The 22,966-nt window shown below is 42.1% G+C and overlaps 1 protein-coding gene across 1 annotated transcript in view; it reads left to right on the forward strand.

Annotated features, from left to right (window-relative positions):
- SH3BGRL2 (SH3 domain binding glutamate rich protein like 2) overlaps positions 1 to 22,966 on the forward strand; it is a 77,307-nt gene that overhangs the window by 40,981 nt on the left and 13,360 nt on the right. The window contains exon 4 of the mRNA XM_024132966.3: positions 13,264 to 13,449. Within this exon, the coding sequence (XP_023988734.1) occupies positions 13,264 to 13,449 (186 nt within the window). The remainder of the gene's footprint in view (positions 1 to 13,263; positions 13,450 to 22,966) is intronic.

Consider the following 22,966-nt stretch of genomic DNA (forward strand, 5'->3'; position numbering starts at 1 on the left):
CCGCGGCACGTGGGATCCCCCCGGACCGGGGCGCGAACCCGCGTCCCCCGCATCGGCAGGCGGACGCGCAACCACTGCGCCGCCGGGGAAGCCCCAGCTCTAGCATTGTTTTTCTCAGTCCCTGTACGCAGCAGAGACGGGAAAGTCAAAAAGGTTACTCTTGTGAACACACAGCAAGGGGCAGCGCCTGTCTGTTCCTGGGTTTGGTGAGTCTGGCCTGGGCGGTTGAGGCACATTCTGCTGTGACGAGCTCTGTGCAGCGTGTGCCTGAGGGGACCCCGTCCTGCCCTCATCACTTGTAGGCCGCCCTAGCCTGCCCCGCAGGATGGCAGGACGGCAGGTTGGCGTGAGGATACAGCCTGGCAGAACGTGTGCTAGCGTGGTGCCAGTCACGCTCAGTTCTACAGGGAAACCCATTTTTACCAAAGGGTATGTTCCCAGAGAGTGGATCCTGTCGATGGAAATCATCCATAAACAGTCAATCGTAAGACTAGAAAAGAGTTTTATTTGAGCCAGACTGAAGACTAGCCGGAAGCCCGCTTCCCAGGTGGCTCTGAGAAACTGCTCTGCAGAAGCAGGGTTCCCAGCGCGGTTTTGTATCTTGTCAGAACAAAGGACATTAGACTAGTCAGGGACACATTTCTTCAGGGTTTCAGAAAAAGAACATTCCAGCCAGTACCCAGCAAGTCAGCATGGCCTTGGCCCCTGGGAAGGGAGTCTTATCCTCAAAGGAGGACCAGCCTTGGCATCCCAGGAAGAGAGGCATTTAATCTCTATTTTTAACATGGACATTCTTTACTTTTAATCAATGTGTCCTCCTCTCTAATAATTAAAACAGGTGTACAATGTGTGTTTGATAGGCCACAGTCTAGTTTAGTCAGCATAAAATTCAACGTAACTCATGGGAAAGCCAGAAGGGCTTCCCCACATCTCAATCTGTGAGCATTTCTTTTTTATCAATCCTCTGTGCGTTACCTAGTTTTACAGTTTGGGCACTGTCAGTGCTTTGACTCCCGGTAACTTTGTTGACTCCCTGTAACTCCCAGCTTTCTTGGGGGAGAGCTGAAGGAAGGCGGAGGCAGGTGTGTAGCCACTAAGCCTAGCACAGTGCCTGGCACCTGCTCGACCCTCAGAATGTCCTTCTGGAGTGAACACATGAGCGACTCACGGAAGGAATGGCGTTGTACTGGGCCCAGGCGTCCTCGGTGCTTGGCAGGAGCGTAAGCCTGCCAAAGAACAGCATAGCCGATGAGGTCTGTGGCCTTAGAATTAAAAGTGTAATAATAGTAGTGACTAATGTGTGCTGAGCTCTTTCCCTACGTACCGTGCCCTGAGAACGTTACGTCACTTAATTTTCGTCACCACCGTCTGCCCTAAACTCTGATCTGCATTTCACCGACGAGGAGGCTGAGGCTTTGCTAGAAGCAGTAACTTGCCCGAGGTGACAGAGCCATCCCTTGCTGGTGGTCCAGAACTAGAACACAAATCAAAATGAAGTGGCCCCTCTGGGGATCAGGCCACTGCCCTTGACGTCATCATCAGACGTTCTGACTGTCATGGAAAAGGTCACAGATGAACCAGGGCCCCTCGAGGACATCAACGTCACAATTCCAGTACCTTCTCTACACCATTCCTGTTCTAGTGCTACCAAACTGAGATAGGAGAGGCGCTTCATCTAAAACAGAGGGGGGGAGAGAGAGAGAGAGAGAGAGAGAGAGAGAGAGAGAGTGTGTGTGTGTGTGTGTGTGTGTGTGTGTGTGTGTGTGTGTGTGTGTGTGTGAAGGCTTTCCTTTAGGTAGGTTATTTTTGGAACAGTGTTGAGTGTTGGACTCACAGGCAGGTCTGTGGTCCTGCTGAGCCATCAACACAGTGATGTATTGTTAACAGAAACAGGGAAGTTAGGAGAAAGAGGTAGATTGGTAGGTTGATCTTATGACAACAAAACCCTGTTTTGTTGTTTTGTTTTAGCAGTGCAGTTTGAGGTGATGGGGGGACGTTTAAGCATACATTTCCAGAAAGGCTTTGGCACTATGGATTGGCCCTTGTGAAAAGAGGCCAATTTTGAAATGCAAATTTTAGATATGTCTCCATAGAGGTGACAGTTGAAGATGTGGAAGGATGTGATGTCTTCAGAGTATTAGTACCGAGAGAAAGCAGATTATAAAGGATATGCAAATGGAGGATAAGCATCATTAGAATTAAAGGACAGTGATAATCATTTTCCTGGTCCCATTCATCAATAAAGCAAAAGTGGTAAAAATTTTGTAGCTAAAATCCTACTCTCTTCCCTGATGTCAATTAGTTGTTCCTGAAAACGAATTGAAAGATGTTAGATTTTTACATTAAAAAAACTCACTGAAATTTTTCATTTGAAAGATTTTTAGTAGATTAGAAAATTATGTTTCTAGGTTTTCGTAGTGACCGCTTTTATAGACAACAAGCATTGTTTTCAGTGACAATAATAATATCAAACATGTCCTAAAATCCATTTTGTGAAATAGTTACCTGATAAAGTATCATCTTTACTTTGAAGGGACAAATCAAGAAAGAAGAGGGTGTGTGTGTGTATGTGTGAGCATCTCTGTGTGTTTTAATATCGGTTAGGTAGCTTACTATTGATACCGTTTGTCATCATGAAAAATGTCAGCCTGTTTGAAACAGCTTTCTTTTTTTATAAAAGAAAAATATATCTAGAATATACGTAAATTTCCAATGGTTGGATAATGTTCTAAACATTAGAGTTAAATACTTAATAGAATCCATGCATGCAATAACTACGAAGATTATAAAAGCAGAAAATATTTGTAATACAACCGAAACATTCTACCCAAAATGTGTATGTTATTTTGGCAACCATATAAAGGCTGTTTCTGAATGTTGAATCCTTGGAAGGTAATATAAAAAATAATTACTTCAGGATGATATTGTTATTTTTTTTAATTGAAAAGATGACTTAACATTATAAACATGGAAAAAAGAAGCCAATGCAAGTTGGTTAAGAAAACAGGATCCAAAGTATTTACTGGTTAAAAAGGAAATATGTTAAAAGTATTTATTCAAGCTCAATAATGTTTATTGGTTTAATACAAACATATAGAGTGCCTAGGAAGTACCAGGGACTGTGCTAATGATACAAAAAAGCACGATCTTTTCCATCATTGAAATTGTATTGCTTTAATTTACCACATATAATAATGATTCTTTCAAAAATTGCCCTGTAGTTCAGAGTTCCTCTTTCTGACACTCTGATTCCCTAAAACTCAAGTTTCAATCTCTTGCAGGACAGCCTCTCTCATTGTTATCTTCGGCTTGGTAGCCTGGTATTTGCTTTCTAGTAAGACAGTCTGAAATAGACACCAGAGACACAGCACTTGACGTGTAATCTCATGTTGAGTTGAACAGCATTTGAATGTTACCAGTGAGCCAGCGGCTTGTTGGGGTTCCTTCTACACCCCGTCCTGCTCCCCAGCAAGGAAACGTATCGGTGGGTGGTTTAGGGGAGGAGTGTGTCCGTTTGCAGGTAAGAGAGAACCTGAGTAACGTGAACTTAAATGAACAGAGGTGTTCTGGCCTCTCCAGGTTAAGTCTGGAGACTGATTTGTTCAGGGCCTGTATTTCTGGGATCTCTTGGCCTTTTCCTGATGCTTGTTGCCTCGTAGTGGAAAGGCGGCCCCTGCACCTCCAGCCCTCACACCAAGGTTCCAAGCAAGAAGAGGGAGGAAGGGCAGGGACAAAGGGCCCTGGTATTGATCCTTTGGCTTCAGCGGGAGAGCAGAGCCTCGTGCAGAAGCTCCACCCATTGGACTTTGGCCCCCAGCTTAGCAGTGGGCTCTGGGTCAGTGACTTCCAGCTGCAAGGGTGGCTGGGAACACGGGGCTTTCACTTTCCAGTCTTCACTGGAGAGGTAGTGAATAGCTTGGGGTAACTAGTCTGTCGCCTGCCATTTACATCCTCTTTATGAGAATATAATGCCGAGTGAGTCCCACAGTGTGGTATTAGTTAAAGAACTGGCCATGGAATGATAGATCTTTGAGGTCCCCTACTCAATTGCTTGGAAGCTCCTGTGTCTTTGACCCAGAAAAGATCATCAGACCTTTCTTCCCTTTTTATTTGGAAGGAAGAGTTGGCTTCGGGCCCCCTACCCCTCCTGCTCTAGTCCAACCCCTCCTCTGGAAGCCTTATCAAGTTATAAGAAAATCTGTACCCTCTGTCCTCTTTCCTCCGCCTGCCTTTGACTTTTTCCTTGTGACAGACATAAAAGGCCCTAATCAGCCTTACATGTGCCTCAAGTCAGAAGAAAGAGAACTGTGTATCTGAAGTGAGAAGGGAGGCGAAATGAGGAACTGTTACATCCAATACCTAAAGCCTTGGAAAGTTCTATGAAGTTACTTTATATTTTTTGCAGAAGGCCACATCTAGGGCAAAGAAAGGAAAGTCAACATGCTTGAATGAAGAAAACAATTGAGCAGTGCCTATTACTGTTTAGCTCTTCTCTTATTTATTCCTCCCAATAAACCTGTGAAAAAAGATTCTGGGTCCATTTCACAGATTTGGGAACTAAGGCCAAAAGAGAAGCTTCGTAATATCTCCCAGGCTACTCGACTGACAGGGTCAGGGTTAAAACCAGGACAGTCTAACTCTAAAATACATACTTTTCTTTTTTTCCAGTTTTTCTTGTTGTCTGCCATCTGTGCTTTGTCTTTTTTTAAATTGAAGTATAGTTGATTTACAATGTTGTGTTAGTTTCAGGTGTACAGCAAAGTGACTCAAGATATACGTGTGTGTGTGTATATATATTATATATATAATATATATGTATTCTTTTTCAGATTTTTTTCCCATATAGGTTATTACAAAATACTGAGTAGAGTTCCCTGTGCTATACAGTAGGTCTTTGCTGTTTATGTACTTATATATATAATATATATGTATTCTTTTTCAGATTCTTTTCCCATATAGGTTATTACAAAATACTGAGTAGAGTTCCCTGTGCTATACAGTAGGTCTTTGCTTATATGTATTATATATATAATATATATGTATTCTTTTTCAGATTCTTTTCCCATATAGGTTATTACAAAATACTGAGTAGAGTTCCCTGTGCTGTACAGTAGGTCCTTGCTGTTTATGTATTTTATATATAGATGTATGTATATGTTACTTCATAATTTATCCCTCCCCGCCACCTTTCCCTTTGGTAACCATAAGTTTTCTATGTCTGAGTCTCTTTCTGTTTTGTACCTAAGTTCATTTGTATCATTTTTTTAAGATTCCACATATCAGTGATATCATAAGATATTTGTCTGTTTGACTTACTTCACTTAGTATGATAATCTCTGGATCCGTCCATGTTGCTGCAAATGGCATGATTTCATTCTTTTTTGGTGCTTTGTCTTTACACTTGCTTTCCCACAATTGCTCAGATTAAATCTCAGAAAAAAAAAAAAAAACAAGCCCTATCTTACTCAAATTGATAATGTCTTTATTTACTAGGGACTCCCAAGGTCCCAGGGTACAGCCTCCACCGTGTTCACCCCGGAATTCAAACATGATTAGACATGTCTGGAAGCGTCTGGAAGAATCTGGCAGGGGCTGCTTAATTACATAAGTTAACTGGCAGCCTTCTGGGAAAGGACTAATCCTACGCGAAGAGAGAGAGTGGAGAAGTGCAAGTTTACTTGCGCTCAGTGCCTGAGAATAGGGGGTAAGTGTACGTCAAGTGCAGTACAATTTAGTTAGCCTGGCCTCTGATCCAGTCGCTAGGGATTGCTGGAGTCAGCAGGGGTTGCCAGTGAAAGCTCCCAGTGTGTTCACTGAGATTTGCACGGGTCGCTGAGTGTTCACGCTACATCAGCAGATTGAGCGGCACCGGCCCAGACAGCTTATCGCCGGGGCCGGTTCGTCAGGGCTGGAGTCTTCAGCAGATCTGGGTCCTGCAGGGCCCCGGAGTTGAAAGGGTAAAGGTTTATTGGCTTAGTCCATTTGGGCTGCTGTAAGAAAATACCACAGACTGGGTGGCTCAAAAACAACAGGACTTTCTCACAGTTCTGGAGGCTGGACGTCCAGGATCAGGGTGCCAGCAGGGTTGGGTGCTGGGGAAACCCCAGTTCCGGGTAGCAGACTGCAGTCTTTGGGCTGTGTCCTCACGTTGTGGACGGGAGCAAGAGAGCTCCTGGGCCTCTTTCATAAGAACACTGCACTCTCATCGCTTAATTAACCTCACCTTCTGATGCCATCACCTTGGGGGGTAGGTTTCAACATAGGGGTTTTGGGGTGACACATTCAGGCCGTAGCACTTACCAATGCAGTGGCCGAGAAGGCTGCTTCGGAGCACACGTGAGGAGCTCACTTCAGGGCTCCTGGAAAGCTTGGGGGAAAAGTGGCAGGGGGTGATGGCATTCCATGGTAGCAGGTGGAAGCAGGGTCGGGGAAGTACCAACATACTTGCTTGATTTTCAGTTATCATCAATTTGCAGGTATATCAGCAATCTCATAAACATTTGGGGAAAACAAAATACTACATTATGCACTTGCAGTTTTTAAAATTAACAATAGCATTTGTTTAAACATAGAATCACTTCGTCACAGCTTACCCTTCCCCCTCGACGAAGTGAGAGAGTGGCAGGGACATATATGCACTACCAAATGTAAATTAGATAGCTAGTGGGAAGCTGCCGCATAGCACAGGGAGATCACCTCTGTGCTTTGTGACCATGAGAGGGGTGGGATGGGGGGGTGGGAGGGAGGGAGACGCAAGAGGGAAGAGATATGGGAACATATGTATATGTATAACTGATTCACTTTGTTGTAAAGGAGGAACTAACACACTATTGTAAAACAGTTATACTCCAATAAAGATGTTAAAAAAAAAAAAAAACATAGAATCACATCCAACTTCCTACTTCAATGTCAGTGTCAATTTTAGAAGGGAAGCCTTTTTCGCATTCGGGGTCCAAAGAGTCTTCTGAATTATTTAGGATGTTTACTGTTTCATGTAACATCGTAGACACACTCCTTTTTAAATTCATACAGCTTTAGTATTCACTGAGAAATACTGGTGTGTTTGATCTACATTCCTGTTTGGCTAAGCTTCAGTTACATTTGTTCCTAAATTAAATTATCAATTTAGTTTGATCTCTTGAATTTTACCTGGAAAACTTTGATATTCAGCACTGGGGTAATAATTCTTTAATCATCCTCTCAGTTAATATTTTCTGAGAGCCTCCTGTACGCCAGACCCCGTGCTTACGGAGCTGACACTCTGGAGCAAGAGGTGCGCATAAAAACAAATAAACAGATAAATAAAATTGTAATAAATTTAACTAATAAAACTTCAGCTTAGGTGGCAAGAGAGGGCTCTCCAAGGAGGTGGCACGTGAGGTATCTCATCCTCATGATGACAGGAGTCAGCACTGCTGTTACACTAGTCCTTGTACTTGTGAAAATCCTGGCTGTTCATTAACAACCGTTTACTGAGTGTCTGCACTGTGCCAGATACCGTTCTAGACCCCAGGGATCCAGCAGTGAACAGAACAGCAGACAGAAATCCCCTGCCCTTGTGGAATTTGTGTTCTAGTAGGACGAGGTGGACAAACAAATGTGTAAAACGACAGTATGTCAGATGCTACGTGCTATGGTAAAATAAAGCATTGAAAGGGAATAGGGAGTTTGCGGGGAGGGAGGCTGGTAAAAGTGTAAAATCACATAGTCAGGGAAGGCCTCACTGAGAAAGTGAGCTTTGAGCCGGAAATGAAGATCTGTGATCTAGTGTAGAGTTGGCAAACTTTTTCTGAAAAGGGCAGCTGTTAAATACTTTAGGCTTTGGGAACGCTACAGCCTCGGTTACAATGGCTCAGGTATGCTAATTTCTCTAGGACGAAAGCATCCAGGGAGAACATGTAAATGCATGGATATAGTTGTCTTCCAATGCAACTTTACTTATGGACACTGAAATTTGTATCTCATAGAATTTTTATATGTCATGAAATACTATTATTCTTTTGATTTTTTTTTTTTCCCCCAACCATTTAAGTTGGCCTAGAATTGGCCTGTGGGCCTCCCTGCGATAGAGCCCAAGAGATTTAACAGTGTCCATTCCCCTTAATTGCTTTGGATGACATGTAATGTGTACGTTTGAAAGATAAGGTGGAGTGCAAGTCATGCTTTTGCAGATACCTGCCTGTTTTAGGTCCAACAGCTTTGCTGTTGCTTCACAAAGAAAAGAATGAAAATTCATCTGTTTATCCAGTGACAGATCCTCATTTCACTTATATGAAATTTACGTCTTACAGCTTTTATTTCTAGTCTCTGCTGTGCAATAATAGCTTTTATTTTCAATCCATCATACTACAGAATTGCCGAAGACATTTTATGTAGCAATTAAGAGTTTTCCAAGTAGCATTGCATTGGGATGCAAGCTCTAGAAAAGTTGCTAAAAAGTGGCTTAACTAATTAGGGGTTTATTTGTCTAATAAGGTTTAGAGTGGGCTGCACAAGACTCGTGTGGCAGCTGTAAAATGTCATCAAGAGCCCAGGTTCCTGTCATTCTGCTTGACTACCGCCATTCTTGCATATGGTGTTGGTTTTCACAATTGCCAAATGCTTTCTGCACCTCCGGGCACCACGGGTGCATTTCTGCAAGACAGAAGGGAGAAGAGTGACCAAGTGCAAAATGGGCTTTGTCTTTTTTTTTTTTTTTTTGCGGTACGCGGGCTTCTCACTGTCGTGGCCTCTCCCGTTGCGGAGCGCAGGCTCCGGACGCGCGGGCTCAGCGGCCGTGGCTCACGGGCCCAGCCGCTCCGCGGCACGCGGGATCCTCCCGGACCGGGGCACGAACCCGTGTCCCCTGCATCGGCAGGCGGACTCCCAACCACTGCGCCACCAGGGAAGCCCTGGGCTTTGTCTTTTCATTCATTAGGTGGAGACTTCCCAAGGAGCAGACGCCTCACATCTCACTGGCCAGCACTGTGTTCTGTGATCTGTAGCTGTAGCTGTGTTCTGTGTTCTGTAGCTGCAGAGGAGTTGGGTCAACAAGTTTTTGTAGCTGAGCACATTGCTTTCTAAAGCAAAATCAGGCTTCGGATATTATGAAAGAAAGGGAGATGGGCTACTGGATAAATAGCGTTATCTGCCATGGCTTCTAAGTGTGTTTGAAGAAAAACAGTCACGTGAGTTACAGGTACCGTCACCAATGGCTAAATTGACATGGGTGAAGGCCTTGACTGTCGCCCCACAATTTACTTCTCTTCCACAAATTTCTCTCCCCAAACTTCTTTTGATATTGATTGCAAGGTGCGTTTTGTTTCAGAACGGTTGAAACGTAAATAAAACTCTTCGTGTCAAGGAAGTGATGGTCTATGTTATTGTTATCTGAACCCTGAGTTTATACCAGCCCGTGCAGTGCCCTTGACGGCTTTCTCTTGCCACGAGGGAAGCCCTTCCGTTACCTACGACCCCGCTTCTCCCAGGTCCCACCTCCTGCTCCGGTCTGTCCCTGCCTCTCATCCCTGGGCTTCCGCAGTTCCAGCCGCGTCACCTGGGAAATCTCAAAACAGCCCTGCAGCCGTGACTCATCTTCCTTCCTGAGGCTAATGTCATGAACATCCCCTTGAAACTTCCTTCTCTGGAGTACAGTTTCTCCCCTTTGTTTATTGGGGTGACCTGCTATCGTATTAATTTTCTGTGGCCTTAGCTCTTTTTTTTTTTTTAATTTTTAAAAATTTTGAACATGTGCTAAATTTATTTCTAAACTTCAACAAAAGCAAAGCAAAATATAATTTGATTCACCTTGTCTCAAAAAAGTGAACTTTTCCCTGACACTGCATTCTGATTTTTTTTAATGTGATGTCAAATAACAAATTCAACAATAATACATAAGATGTTATACAGCACTGTTTTGTGCCAGGCAATGAATATTGTAAACTACACATAATTTATCTATAACCCTCACAATAATCCAATGAAGCAGGTAATACTGTTGTTCCCATTTTAAAGATGGAAAAACTGAGGCATAGATTAAGTAGCTTGCTCAAACTCACGCAGTAAATAAGTGGGGGAACAAGGATTTGTGGCTCTTTTTTTTTTTTTCTTTTCTTTTTAATCATCTGGCCTTTCTTCTAAGTGTAAGGAGTCAAGGGAGGCCAGCAAGTAACAAAACGCTCCAAGTCCAGCTTCATGTCCTGCTGATTTATACGAAATGCCCCTGGTCTCTAAGGCCATGGACTACTGTCCCCCTCCATGTTGTTTTGCATGGGAGGCTTTCTTTCTCTCTTAAATTTCTTCTCTTTAACCTTTTGAATGTTGACACATTCACACTTTTCCAAAAGGTTTACACACAGAGTGAAAACTCTTGCTCTCACTTTGTGCGCATCCTCCAGTTCCCACCCACCCCCCAGGCAACCGCTTTTGTTAGTTTCTTATATAAACCTTCAAGCATTTTTCTAAAAAATGGAAATACAAGTAAATACAAAAGTGTTCCTATTTTTCTCCATTTTGTTTTTGTTAATGTGCCTAGTCTGCACACAGTTCTGTTCTTTTTTTTTTTTTTCCATGTATACATCTTGGAGACCTTTTCATAGCAGTGTTAACAGTACTTACAGAATTCCTCCTTTTTTCTTTTTAAGCTGCATAGTATTAAAGTGATCTCTCTGAAACACAAGGCTGGTCGTGCCTCTCCTGCTTTCCTCTTAAAATACAGATGTAATTACTTACATTTCCCTCCTCACACTACTGTCAGCCATCACGGTGTTGGTGAGGAACCGTCCTTTGCTTCCTGAGCATTGATAGGGTATAATGATGCATTTGAATTTTTTTCTTAAAACAGCGACCATTTTTTCCCAGTTTTATTAAGATATAATTGACATACAACACTTGTATAAGTTTAAGGTGTACAGCATAATGATTTGATGTACGTATATATTGTGAATTGATTACCACGATTAGTTTAGTTAACATCCGTCACCTCACGTCATTTGAATTTTAATATTCTACGATGTAACTTTCAAATAGTGGCTGTAAGGAGGAGGGGTGTTGAGACATGGACACTCTTAGACTAATGGTAATGTAAATTGAGGTGGCCTTGATGAAAGACACTTTTACCCTGAGTCCTTCAGGAGTCTGAGAAATATCTCTGCCCTTTCACCTGGGTTCCATTCACAGGGCTTTGTCCTAAAGTAGTCTTGAGTGATACCATCAAAGACATATAAAGATGATCACGGCGTGATATTATTTCTAGTGGTGAAACCTACAAGCATGCTAAGTATTCAGCAATAGAGTAATAGTTAACTGTACATCTACATGATGGAATTGCCAGGAAGATATTAAAATTCATACTTCTGAAAAATGTTTAATGACAGAGGGCAGTGCTCATGATATATTTATTGTTCAGTGAAAGGGGCAAGGTGCAGTTTTTTACCAGGTGTGATCGTGTGAAAGGAGAGACCAGGTGAGCTGTCGGGGATTATAGTCCAGAAGTAAATAGCGTGGTGTGTGTGTCCCTATGTGTTTAGGGCCGGGAGGTGGGGGGAGTAAAGAAACTGTGTACGTGTCTTGATTTATCCTCATATTGAGCCTTTACCCGCATTTTGGAGTCGTGGTGGGTGTTATATGTCTGTACATTATATGTGGAAAACCAAGGTTTGACTATGGATAAGTTTCATTTTTGATCAAGCTCATGAACAATTGAAATGTGCTGGATATGTAGAGCTCCAAATATGGATATTAAATCCAGACCCTTTCCTCTATTTAAATTTTGGCAGTGGCTGTGTGTATAGTAGGATTGTAGGTAACTTTTTGTTTGCTTTACAAAGGCCAGTGGGGACCCACTAAAGACGGATTTTGGACAGTGACATGATTGTTTTGATAAGAACACACACTAGGACTTGGATCAAAATAGGTGAACGCTTTCAACCTCAGGGTCGATAAACTCTACCTGGTAGAGTTGTAAGGGGAAATTAAGTAGGATGGATGATACTTTTTTGCACACCAAAGTTACAAAATAATATATATTCTGAAATTCTGTGAGTGAGGAGAAAAAGTTAACTTTTTCAGACATGAGAAATGGCTTAATTCAAGAAATGGAGATATCATTTTCAGCTTGGATTTACAACCATACAGTAATTCTCTCCTTTTATAATATTATTGAGCTTAAAAGATGTCCTTTCTTGCCAACCTTTCATTTCTGTCCATACTAACTATGCCATCTCGTCATTAGTCATTCATAGACTTGAGTCCAGTGATCAGAGACACATGTCACTGAGGCTTTTGGGGCGCAGTCAGATTGAGGTGGGGTGGAGGGGATTGGTTGGGACAATCTGTCTGTGAAAGTTTGTTCTTCAGCATTTTATTTTCTTTGTCCAGAGGTCTTTCTAGCTGCTTCACTTCTCAAAATGATTCTTTTCTTTGGCCATTAGAACATTTACTTCACCGCTTAAGTTTGGTTTTTTTTGCAGATTTCCCAGGATCGTTTACAAAAAGCAGACTGGTTTTCTCATGTTTTACATGCTGTGGTTAAGATACCTGAATATTGTCACTGCATCTCAATGAGTTAATACGTACCTTCAATTAAGAAGATTGGTAACATTTGGAAAACCTGCAGATGTGTTTGCAGCTCTTTCAAGAGCATACCTGACCCCTAGTGACTGGAGAAGGAAACATGAAACATCAGGGGAACGAGAAGGGTTAAGAAAGAGAGTTCCAAGTAGGATGGTGCTTGTTGTTTACTCTCACCTTGGAAGTGGAGAACACTTTACTCTTGTGAATTGATGAAAGGATACTTTCATGACAGTGGCTACAGCTGTGGAATATTGGGAAGAGGCTGCTGAGGGGAATAAAAATGTTGCCACTCCCAGGATCAATGAAGTGTCGACATCTCAGATGGGCTCTCTGTGGTTTTCAATTGGTTGCGGACAGAGAGGGCTTTCGTGACTTTCGTGATTTTCGTAAATGTCAACTTCTGGGGGTGGGAGTGGGTAGTTATGGCCCCCTGAGAACTAAGTGAATCTCCCACCTCAGACCTCATCTGTCCCTCCCAGACCGGCGGAGTTGTGCCCCAGAATTCTTGGAGAAATCACTGTGTCAGCACTTGCTGAGACGTCTGCTGGATCACCAGGGAGCGGACAGTGCGTGCCGTCTGCAAAAATCACCTCTTTTTTTTTTGGCTCAGTGGCCTCTGGCGATGAGCACTGAAATCTAGTTCAAACTGGAAGTATTTCCACTTGGTTTTGGAGGAGCGTTTCTCCTTATGTGTCTGTCTTCTCTCTGCAGATAAAGAAACAGCAGCAGGATGTGGTTAGATTTCTGGAAGCCAACAAGATAGAGTTTGAGGAGGTGGACATCACGATGTCAGAAGGGCAGAGGCAGTGGATGTACAAGAACATCCCCCCGGAGAAGAAGCCCGCCCAGGGCAACCCTCTGCCACCTCAGATATTTAACGGTGACCGATACTGTGGAGTAAGTGTCAGATGATTGTTATCACATCATTTCTTTGCCTGATTCAAAACAGAGTCATCTGGGGTGCAGTTGGGTTTTTTTCAACGCAGACTGACCTCCTTACCTAGTACCTAGTCAGTTCCACAAGTCTAACAGAGGGTGAATTGGAGAGGGTGTGTGAGTACGAGGTCACAGACTGTGGCTTCCTGTTTGCTTTGGGAAAAGGGGGTGGGAAGGGAAGCTGCATGTGTGTGTGTTTACTGTGTTCTACATTTTAAAGCGTTTTTTTTTGTTTTTTTTTGTTTTTTTTGCGGTACGCGGGCCTCACACTGCTGTGGCCTCTCCCGTTGCCTCCGCGGCACGTGGGATCCTCCCGGACCGGGGCACGAACCCGCGTCCCCTGCATCGGCAGGCGGACTCTCAACCACTGTGCCACTAGAGAAGCCCCAAAGCGTATTTTCTTATTAATACATTTTGTGGGGCAGAGGGGAAGAGGTAATTATTCTTGAATCTTTATCTCTCTATAGTGTAAAAAACTGCTAATGGCTGATTATAAACCAGAGTTTCACTATTTTATGATCATGAGCCAGGTGGATCATTATGAACAACTAAAATACATCAGATGCCTTCCTGCTGCATATGGCATTGAGAAGATGAAGCCCTTTCGACTAATTATTTTCCTTCTCACTTCTTAGGTTAAGAAAAAAAGATTGAGAAATGTCTCTCTAATGAGTAGTTAGGGTTTGTTTTCTGCCATAGCTTTAAGTATGTAAGTCAGTGTTTATTTTGAGACCTGAACTGCAGTTCTTTAAGGATGGCCGGGAGAAGGGGAAGGGGCTGCAGGGCAGAGGTGCTCAAGGTGAAATAAATTCACTGGGTGCTCGTTAGGGTGGAGAAAAGGGATAACAGTGCTTTTGGTGGCTAGAAAGGAAACAGTTCTCCACGAACGTGAGGGAGAATGAAATGCTGAAACATAAAGCCATAAAGATCGTGCCCAGCGTTTTTACATGCCATGAAGAGGAAACCGAACCTGGCGCTAGACACAGATTTGAGTTCTAGTACTACTTTATGTTGGCTTGACACCTTTGGAAAGTCACTTATCTCTTTATATCTCAATTTTCTCATCTTTAGCAAAGGACGATAATATCTATCTCACTTCCCGGGATATTTGTCACTGTTTCTAAAGTACTCCTAAAACTCTATACCCACCCAAACTACCATTCAACCGTAAGACCAGAATAAAGGCATCTTCACAGCCGCAAAGTCTGAGGGACAGAGAACCAATGGATTTTTGTTTTAAGTTTTCTAGCACTGTTTGACTAATAGCTTTATTTTGCACTGTACAGTCTACACACATTTTCATCTATTATCTTATTTTGGTCTGCAGGCTCAAAAGTACATTTTCTAGACCCTGTAATCATGAATGGGATACACTCTTGGTAACCGTATACTTTCCCTAATATGAGATCATGATGTAAAAAACTTCCACAAAAATAATAACCTTTATTCTTACATAATAATGCAGTTTATTTCTTGTTGATGCTGCCTCTGCAGACACTGAGGTTTGACCATCCTCTGCCCTTGACTTCCCTCTCCATTTCTCTACCCACTTCCTGCATACATGGTTCAGGGCTGTTGACATCTCCTAAGTTTATTTTAAAAGTGGAGTTGTCGCTGTTTTTTTTTTTTTTTTAATCCTTGTTGTTTCATAGACCTCTCAAGAGGAAGGAGGCAGAGACAGCTTTGCTCTATCACCATAAAAGCCAAAGCCTTCAGAGCCCTTTGAGTAGAGGAATGTATTCAACGAATAAAAAAGAACGTGATGTGAAATAAAGTTAATTCCTTCCCTTTATTTTCACCTCCGTATGACTTTCTAAATCTCTATGTATCTTTGCCCTGTAGAGTCTATGGAAGTTTTTTCAGGTAGACTGGGAGCTGGCTAGAGGCTTCCATATTGATTAAACTGTTGCAGCTAAATGGCTGCTGGAGCAGCGTCGGTCCCATGGCCGTTGTGACAGCAGTGCTGGTGTATTCATTCTGTCTTTACAGTCTGTTCTGGCAGGAGTTTTGAAGACAGTGTCTGCTCTTATCAAGGTCAAATAAATTCGACTTTGACAAAAGCAAGAACATTTGAGGGCAATGAACCATGGCCTCACGTGTCTCACCTGCTCCTGTGCTCCTTGCATTGCCCGGTAGTAGCTTATGAGTGGTTGTATCTGGTTGGACAACCTGTGGAAAGCTGCCATATTGCAAGTGACGGGATCCAGTAAGCATGAAGATTCTCCTGTTTCCTGGAATTGGCTGGAAACTTATTACTTTGTTTTAAACTGGATGAGCTAGGCATGTGAGACATAACACGGCTGCTAAGCTGCTTGCTAACCCGTGTAGACAACTGCCTTCGCTCTCTCCTTTAGCACATGAAAATCCTGCCTGTCGGGGGGAATTCCCCACCGAATGGAGGCTCCCTGGCACGTGCAGTCAGTGCTCCCCACCCCAGATTTGGACACTGAGGAACTGATGCCAAAACACAGCATCAGGTGGAGGTGGCTCAGGGAGTGTCCAGGGGTGATGGGGCCGGGCAGAGCCTGGCGGCTGGACACCATATGGCTGGTGTCCTAAGGCGGCTGATCCTGGGGTGTGGCCTAGGTGTGTTCTTGGTTTCCCAGACATGGAAGGTCCTCCTGTTTTCTAAACTGGCCCTCCAGGCTTAATGTGGATTCTGTGAGCTCCCCGCTATACCTTCATACATTCTTTTCCTTTTAAGTTGCCCGTGTCTATTTCAGTTGTTTGCAGGCAAGAACCCTTACTGGGGCAGACTGGTGGTTCTTGCTGTTTCCCTGAAGTGTCCTACCATAAGCACGATTCTTCTCTGGAAAGGGGTTCCTAAAGGTCAACATCCCAATGCCTAGGCTTTTCTCATTTTAGAAAGCTCAGATCCTCATGTTCAAGTTTAAACTCTGTTCTCTCTCTCTGTGGAACTGGCATGTGTGGAATGCACCAGAAATAAAAACACACATATCTACACAAAAGGAAAACATTTCCTCCCATTTCTTTTCTCCCTCCCCATTCAGAAGAAGAAAAAAAAATTTGGATTTCTTTATATTTTTTCTTATTTTTTATTGAAATTTTTTTATTGTGGTAAAAACATCATAAAATTTATCATCTTAACCACTATTAAGTGTACGGTTGAGTAATGTTAAGTGTATTCACATTGCTGTAAAACGGGTCCCCAGAACTTGTTCATCTTGCAGAACTGAGACTCTATACCCATTAAAAAACTCCTGTTTGTCCCCTCCCCCCATCCCCCGATAACTATCGTTCTACTTTCTATATCTATGAATTTGACTACTCTAGAGACCTCATGTAGTATTTGTCCTTTGTTTTCTTTGTTTTTGTTTTTTGGCCACGCCACGAGGCCTTCGGGATCTTAGTTCCCCGACCAGGGATCGAACCCGTGCCCCCTGCAGTGGAAGCACGGAGTCTTAACCACTGGACTGCCAGGGGAGTCCCAGTGTTTGTCCTTTGTGACTGTCTTACTTCACTTAGCATCATGCCCTCAAGGTTCATCCATCTTGTATGTCTTAGTCCATTAAGGCTGCTATAACATAATACCACAGACTGGGTAACTTACAAACAATACAAATTTATTTCTCAGTGTTAAGTCCAAGATCAGGGTTACACTAGGGTTGGGTTCTGGTGAAGGCCCTCTTCTAGGTTGCAGATTGCCAACTTCCTGTAGTATCCTCATGTGGTGAAGGGGGCAAGGGAGCTCTCTCAGACCTCTTTTTTTTTTGGCTGCGTTGGGTCTTCATTGCTGTGCGCGGGGTTTCTCTAGTTGCAGCGAGCGGGGGCTACTCTTTGCTGCGGTGCAAGTGCTTCTCATTGTGGTGGCTTCTCTTGGTGCGGAGCACGGGCTCTAGGCACATGGCCTTCAGTAGTTGTGGCTCATGGGCTCAGTAGTTGCGGCTTGTGGGCCCTAGAGCGCAGTCTCAGTAGTTGTGGCGCATTGGCTTAGTTGCTCCACAGCATGTGGGATCTTCCTGGACCAGGGATCGAACCCGTGTCCCCTGCATTGGCAGGTGGATTCTTAATCGCTGCGCCACCAGGGAAGTCCCAGACCTCTTTTATAAAAGGCATTAATCTCATCCATGAGGGCTCTGCTGTCATGACCTACTCCCCTCCCAAAGGTCTTTGGGCATCAGCATTTCAATGTATGAATTTTGGGGGGATACAGACATCTAGCCTATAGCATTGAAGCATGTGACAAGATTTCCTTCCTTTTTAAGATCTCCGTTGTATGTGTATATCACATTTTGTTTTTCCACTCATCCATTGATGGACTCTGGGTTGCTTCTACCCCTTGGCTATTGTGAATAATGCTGCTATGAACATGAGTTTGCAAATATCTCTTTAAGATCCTGTTTTCAATTCTTGGGGATATGTGCATATTAGTGGGATTGCTGCATCATATGGTAGTTCTACTGTTAATTTTTTGAGGAACTGCTGTACTGTCTTCCATAGTGGTTACACCATTTTATAAACCCATCAGTAGTGTACAAGAGTTCTAACTTCTCCACATCCCTGCCAACACTTGTTGTTTTCTGTTTTTGTTTTGTTTTGAGAGTAGCCATGCTAATGGGCGTGAGGTGATCTCTCACTGTGGCTTTGATTTGCATTTCTTTGATGATTTGTGTTGTTGAGCTTGTATATAATCTTTGGAGAAATGTCTATTCAAGTCCTTTGCCCAGTTTTCAATTGGGTTATTTGGCTCTTTGCTGTTGAGTTGTAGTTCTTTGTATATTCTGAATACTAACCTCTTATCAGATATGTATTTTGCAGGTATTTTCTCCCATTCTTAGGTTGCCTTTCACTCTGTTGATTATATCTTTTGATGAACAAGAGTTTTTAAGTTTAATGTAGGCCCATTAGTCTGTCTTTGTTTTTGTTGCCTGTGCTTTTGAAGTCCAGGAAACCATTACTTGCCAAATACAGTGTCATGAAGCTTTTCCCCTAGGTTTTCTTATAGCAGTTTTGTAGTTTGGGGTCTTAGGTTTAGGTCTTTAATTCATTTTTAGTTAATTTTTGTGTATGATATAAGATAAGGGTCCAACTTCATTCTTTTGAGTCTGGATATCTAGGTTTCCTGTTACCATTTGTTGATGAGATGGTGCTTTCCCCATTGAGTGGTCTTGGCACCTTTGTTTATGAGCATTTGACCATATATGTGAGGGTTTATATTTTTTTGGACTCTCTATTCTGTTACACTGGTCTGTGCCAGTACCACAGTTTTTATTACTGTCGCTTTGTAATATGTTTTGAAATTAGGAAGTATGATTTCTTTAACTTCGTCCTTCTTCAAACTTGTTTTGGCTATTTGAGGTCCCTTGAGATTCTGTATGAATTTTAGGAGTTGTTTTTTTTTTTTTCTATTTCTGCAAAACATGCCATTAGGAATTCGATAGGGAATATGTTGGATCTTTAGATTGCTTTGGGTAGCATTGACATCATAACAATAATATTAAGTCTTCCAGTCTATGAACATGGGTGTCTTTTCATTTTTTGTCTCTGTTCATTTCTTTCAGCAATGTTCTGTAGTTTTTAGTGTACAAGTCTTTTACCTCCTTGGTTAGGTTTATTCCTAAGTTTTGTGGGCGTTTTTGGTGCTATTGTAAATAGAATTATTTTCCTAATTTCCTTTTCCAATTGTGTATTATTAGTTTATAGAGACACAAGTGATTTTTATGAGTTGTTTTTTTGTCCTGCAACTTTGCTGAATGAATTTATTAATTCTTTCATTTTATTAAAAAAAAAAACAACTTGTAGTTAGAAATGGGAATGCGGCCAAATTTTATTTGACTGGGGTCACGTCAACCAGTTTGTGGATTTGCCATCGAGGGGGAAGAACACAATGACCATTCAGATAATCAAGATGAGCTGGTGCATGTTTGGCCAAGGATGCCAATACTTAGAACTGGGCTCTGGGTGAAGGTGGGGAGAGAGGTGAAGTGAGGTAGAATGTGTGGCTGGAGCTACTCATGTAAAGTCCTGTCTAATGAAGAGCGGACAGTTCAGCTGAGAGACAGAGGGCAGACTTTTATAGAAAAATAACCATTTGATTATTTTCCATGAGGCAACTTATAAAATTATTTATATTTTAAAACTATTGAATTACTTTTTTTTTGCACTTTTAGATGATACCTGTAGAATGTTAAATTTGTACCCAGGCATTGGGTGTATTGCTAGCCAAATAAGATTACATTAAAGCTATTGACGAGTTTTGTTTAAGTAATGATTTGGGGGCCAGCTATGGCAGCCTTTCCCCATATCACCTAGGTTAATGGAGCCTGAAAGTAGACGACAGACAGGTTAAGACTAATCTTCACGAGGCACAGAAATGCTAAATGACCAGCAGTGGTTCTTTGTGGAGTATCCTCTCCTTTTCTTTCTTAGGTATGAAAGGAAACAAGGAGATGCGTTAGCATTTTCTAACCATTGGTAGAGGTTCAGAAGCACACCACAAGAATACCTAAATGTATGCAGTTGTATTGTTCCCAAGTGCAGTGTTTATGTAAGACTCTTGAGAAGATTGTCGCTGGATAATATATTTTAAGTGTGTTTGGGGATCTTTTGTGAAGCTGAAGAACCAACTCCCTTAATTATTAGTTTTACAAATCCCTGCCTCATACATATAATTTTATTTTTAACAAGATTATACACACAACACACACACACATACATACACATACCCTTGGTATCTGCAGGGGATTGGTTTCAGGACTCTCCACGACTACCAAAGTTCACAAGTGATCATAGTGTATATACCATTTTGTGTCCTGCTTTGTTCTCCCAACAAAAATAGCTTCCATGTCATTGTAAACTAATTTTTTAGAGGTTGCCTCTTATTTCCCTGGGTGGATTATTAGAACTAACTGAATCATCACCCACCTATGTTGACGTCCAGCTGTCTGCAGTCATTAATAGAACTTTGTTTAGAGTCCGTAAGAAAAATAAAAAGGAAAGTTAAAGTCCAAAATTTTCATTATCCACAGGAGATGTGGTCTGTCTCTAAAGTAGGGATGTTATTTATGTAGGTTCGAGGCAAAGCCCTGAAAGTCACCCCACACCCATTTTCCTCATCTCGATACTCTCTTGGTCACCAAATCCTGTAATTTTTACCTCCTACATGATTCTGTCCTGTTTCTCTTTCAAAGCTCAATTCAGACGAGCCTTGCTATTGACTCTCTCTAATTAACGAGGACTCTGGTTATTCCTCCCCCTCCCCCATGCCCAGCAAACCTGCGTGTCATTACTCCTATTATGACCTTTAGTTCCCAGAATTTTTTTTCACGTCTTCGCCTTCAGCTGGTCTCTGCGTTTCTTGTACTCAGCCTCAGCAGGCTACGTGGCATATTTATCTTAGTATCTGGTACCTATCAGAAAGCTGGGGACACAGAACATACTTAACAAAAATTGGTTCTAGAAGTGGGTGAATAGCTCCACGTACTTTCAGCCAAGCAGGTAGCTAACCCATTCTGTTGGGTCTCGCCTTGTCAAGGTTCTGAGCATTTCCATTCCTGTTTATTAAGAAAACTCAAAGCCAGATCTCTCAAAAGCAAGCTTATTGAACCTTCTTCTAAATTGTACAATGAAATCTCCTTGGTAAATCACCTCTGTTAGCAGCTTGCCTACTCCACAGGTAGAATTTTCTCAGGAAACTTGTGATCTGAATTGGAAAATCTGGATTCCAAGGTTTTCTGTCTAAAAGATCAGTTATCTAATCAAGGAGAATCTTCTCCTTCACATGTTTTACTGTACGTGATCTCATGCGGCATCCTCACAGATACTAGGAAAGGGTGGTGGGGAAGGGAGATATCAATTCTCTTCATCGCCGATTGCTGGATGCCCAGAAGCATAGCAATTTAATTAGATATTCTGTGCAGTCTTATCTCTTCTGTATAACCCTAGTTTTTATTCTTCTGTCTGTAAATGTTTAATCTCCCATTTTCACCTCACTGAGACGTTTGTCTCGGTATTCTACAGTGATGAATCCCTAGGACATGTCTTTCATGAAAACTATGGTTTGTGCTCTGAATATTGAAATATTCAATATTTCAGGATTCGTCCAATTTCAGGGCACCCCAATTGCATGTTTAGCAGTGTATCTTAACTAATATCCAAACTGGCGGTTTCCCTTTTGTTAAAATATTCCTCTTTTCTGAGCCTTACACAGTTTAAGTTAATGAAAGGAAAACAAAACTGTTAAAACACTAAGGCCATGTTAATATCCATGTTAAGACAATAAAGTCTGTTGACGGGAGGGTCCAAAGTGAGAAGTCAGTCTCCCCCAGATTCCCAAGATGTAGCCTCTTTTATGAGTTTCTGCTTTGTGGTTTTAAGTTCCCACCACTCTGTGTTTCATAGACTAATATCTCTCTTCCTTGATTTTAAATTAGACAGTATTTGCTTTTTTCTTTGGAAGATGGGAAACTTGCACTCTTACAGCTGCTCTCATTTCTCCCCCGTTTTGACTTACACACGTGTGCACACACACACTGCGTTGCTAAAGTTTATAACAGTCACATACTCATCTGTAGTTATGATAACTGTTGTATACTATGTAAATATACCACATTTATATTGTTATAAACATATAAATATTCTCTACAGAACTGTTCAGTTGTGTGAGCGGTCACAGGAAGGTGTCTAATCCTATTTTACTAAATTCCTGTGGCTTGAAGAACGACACAAATAGTTATGAGATTTTCTTAATTGATTTTAGCCTCTTCACTTACTCCTCTGAGTATTTCTTAAGCTTCTATTGCTGGTTGCGTTTCCCGTGTTTAGCACAAAATTGTTTCCCATCCAATTTTCAACGGGTGCTTGGGTAGATGTATTTGCGTGCTCTGCCATCTTGTATCAGCATGGTCAGAAATGTTAAACGTGTTAGGAATTTTAAATCTTCAGCTTTGGACTTGTTCGTATGTTTGGTATGTGGCCTCAAAATTGCTGAATGAAGCTGTTTTAGACAGCTACATCTTATATATCCTACCGGGATTGGAGCTGTCAAATATTTTTTCCTTCTCTATCAAGTTTTCACAAAATGGAATATGGCATTAATGGTCCTTAACCACTGAATCAAAAAACTCTGCTCAGAGGCTACCCTCAGGCTTGAAAGAAGTTTCAGGAAGAAGGAGTCTCTGCCCATTTGCAGCAGCAGCCGTAACTCTTGTAGTCTTAGGAAGAATTTTTTTTTTTTAATTTCTCCTTTGGAGTAAACCAAATTTGCTTTGGCTCATTTAGAAGTGATTGCTGCCGCCATTTCCTTGTGGGCCACGTGTTGTTTTGGTTCCCTGCAACCCTCTGTTTGGAAAGGCCCTTCCTTGGCATGCAGAAATAATATGGGTCTGTCACTTGTTACCGACTTAGCGTGGGAAGCGATACAGCTTTTCAGAGTGGCTACTGTGGGTTTTCCTCGCTGTTGTCTTAGGGAACGCTAAAAGGGCAAAGAACTTTAAGGCCTTTGTCTCAAATGCTTGTC

This window comes from Physeter macrocephalus, chromosome 11 (genome assembly GCF_002837175.3).
Source record: "Physeter macrocephalus isolate SW-GA chromosome 11, ASM283717v5, whole genome shotgun sequence".
Lineage (NCBI taxonomy): Eukaryota > Metazoa > Chordata > Mammalia > Artiodactyla > Physeteridae > Physeter > Physeter macrocephalus.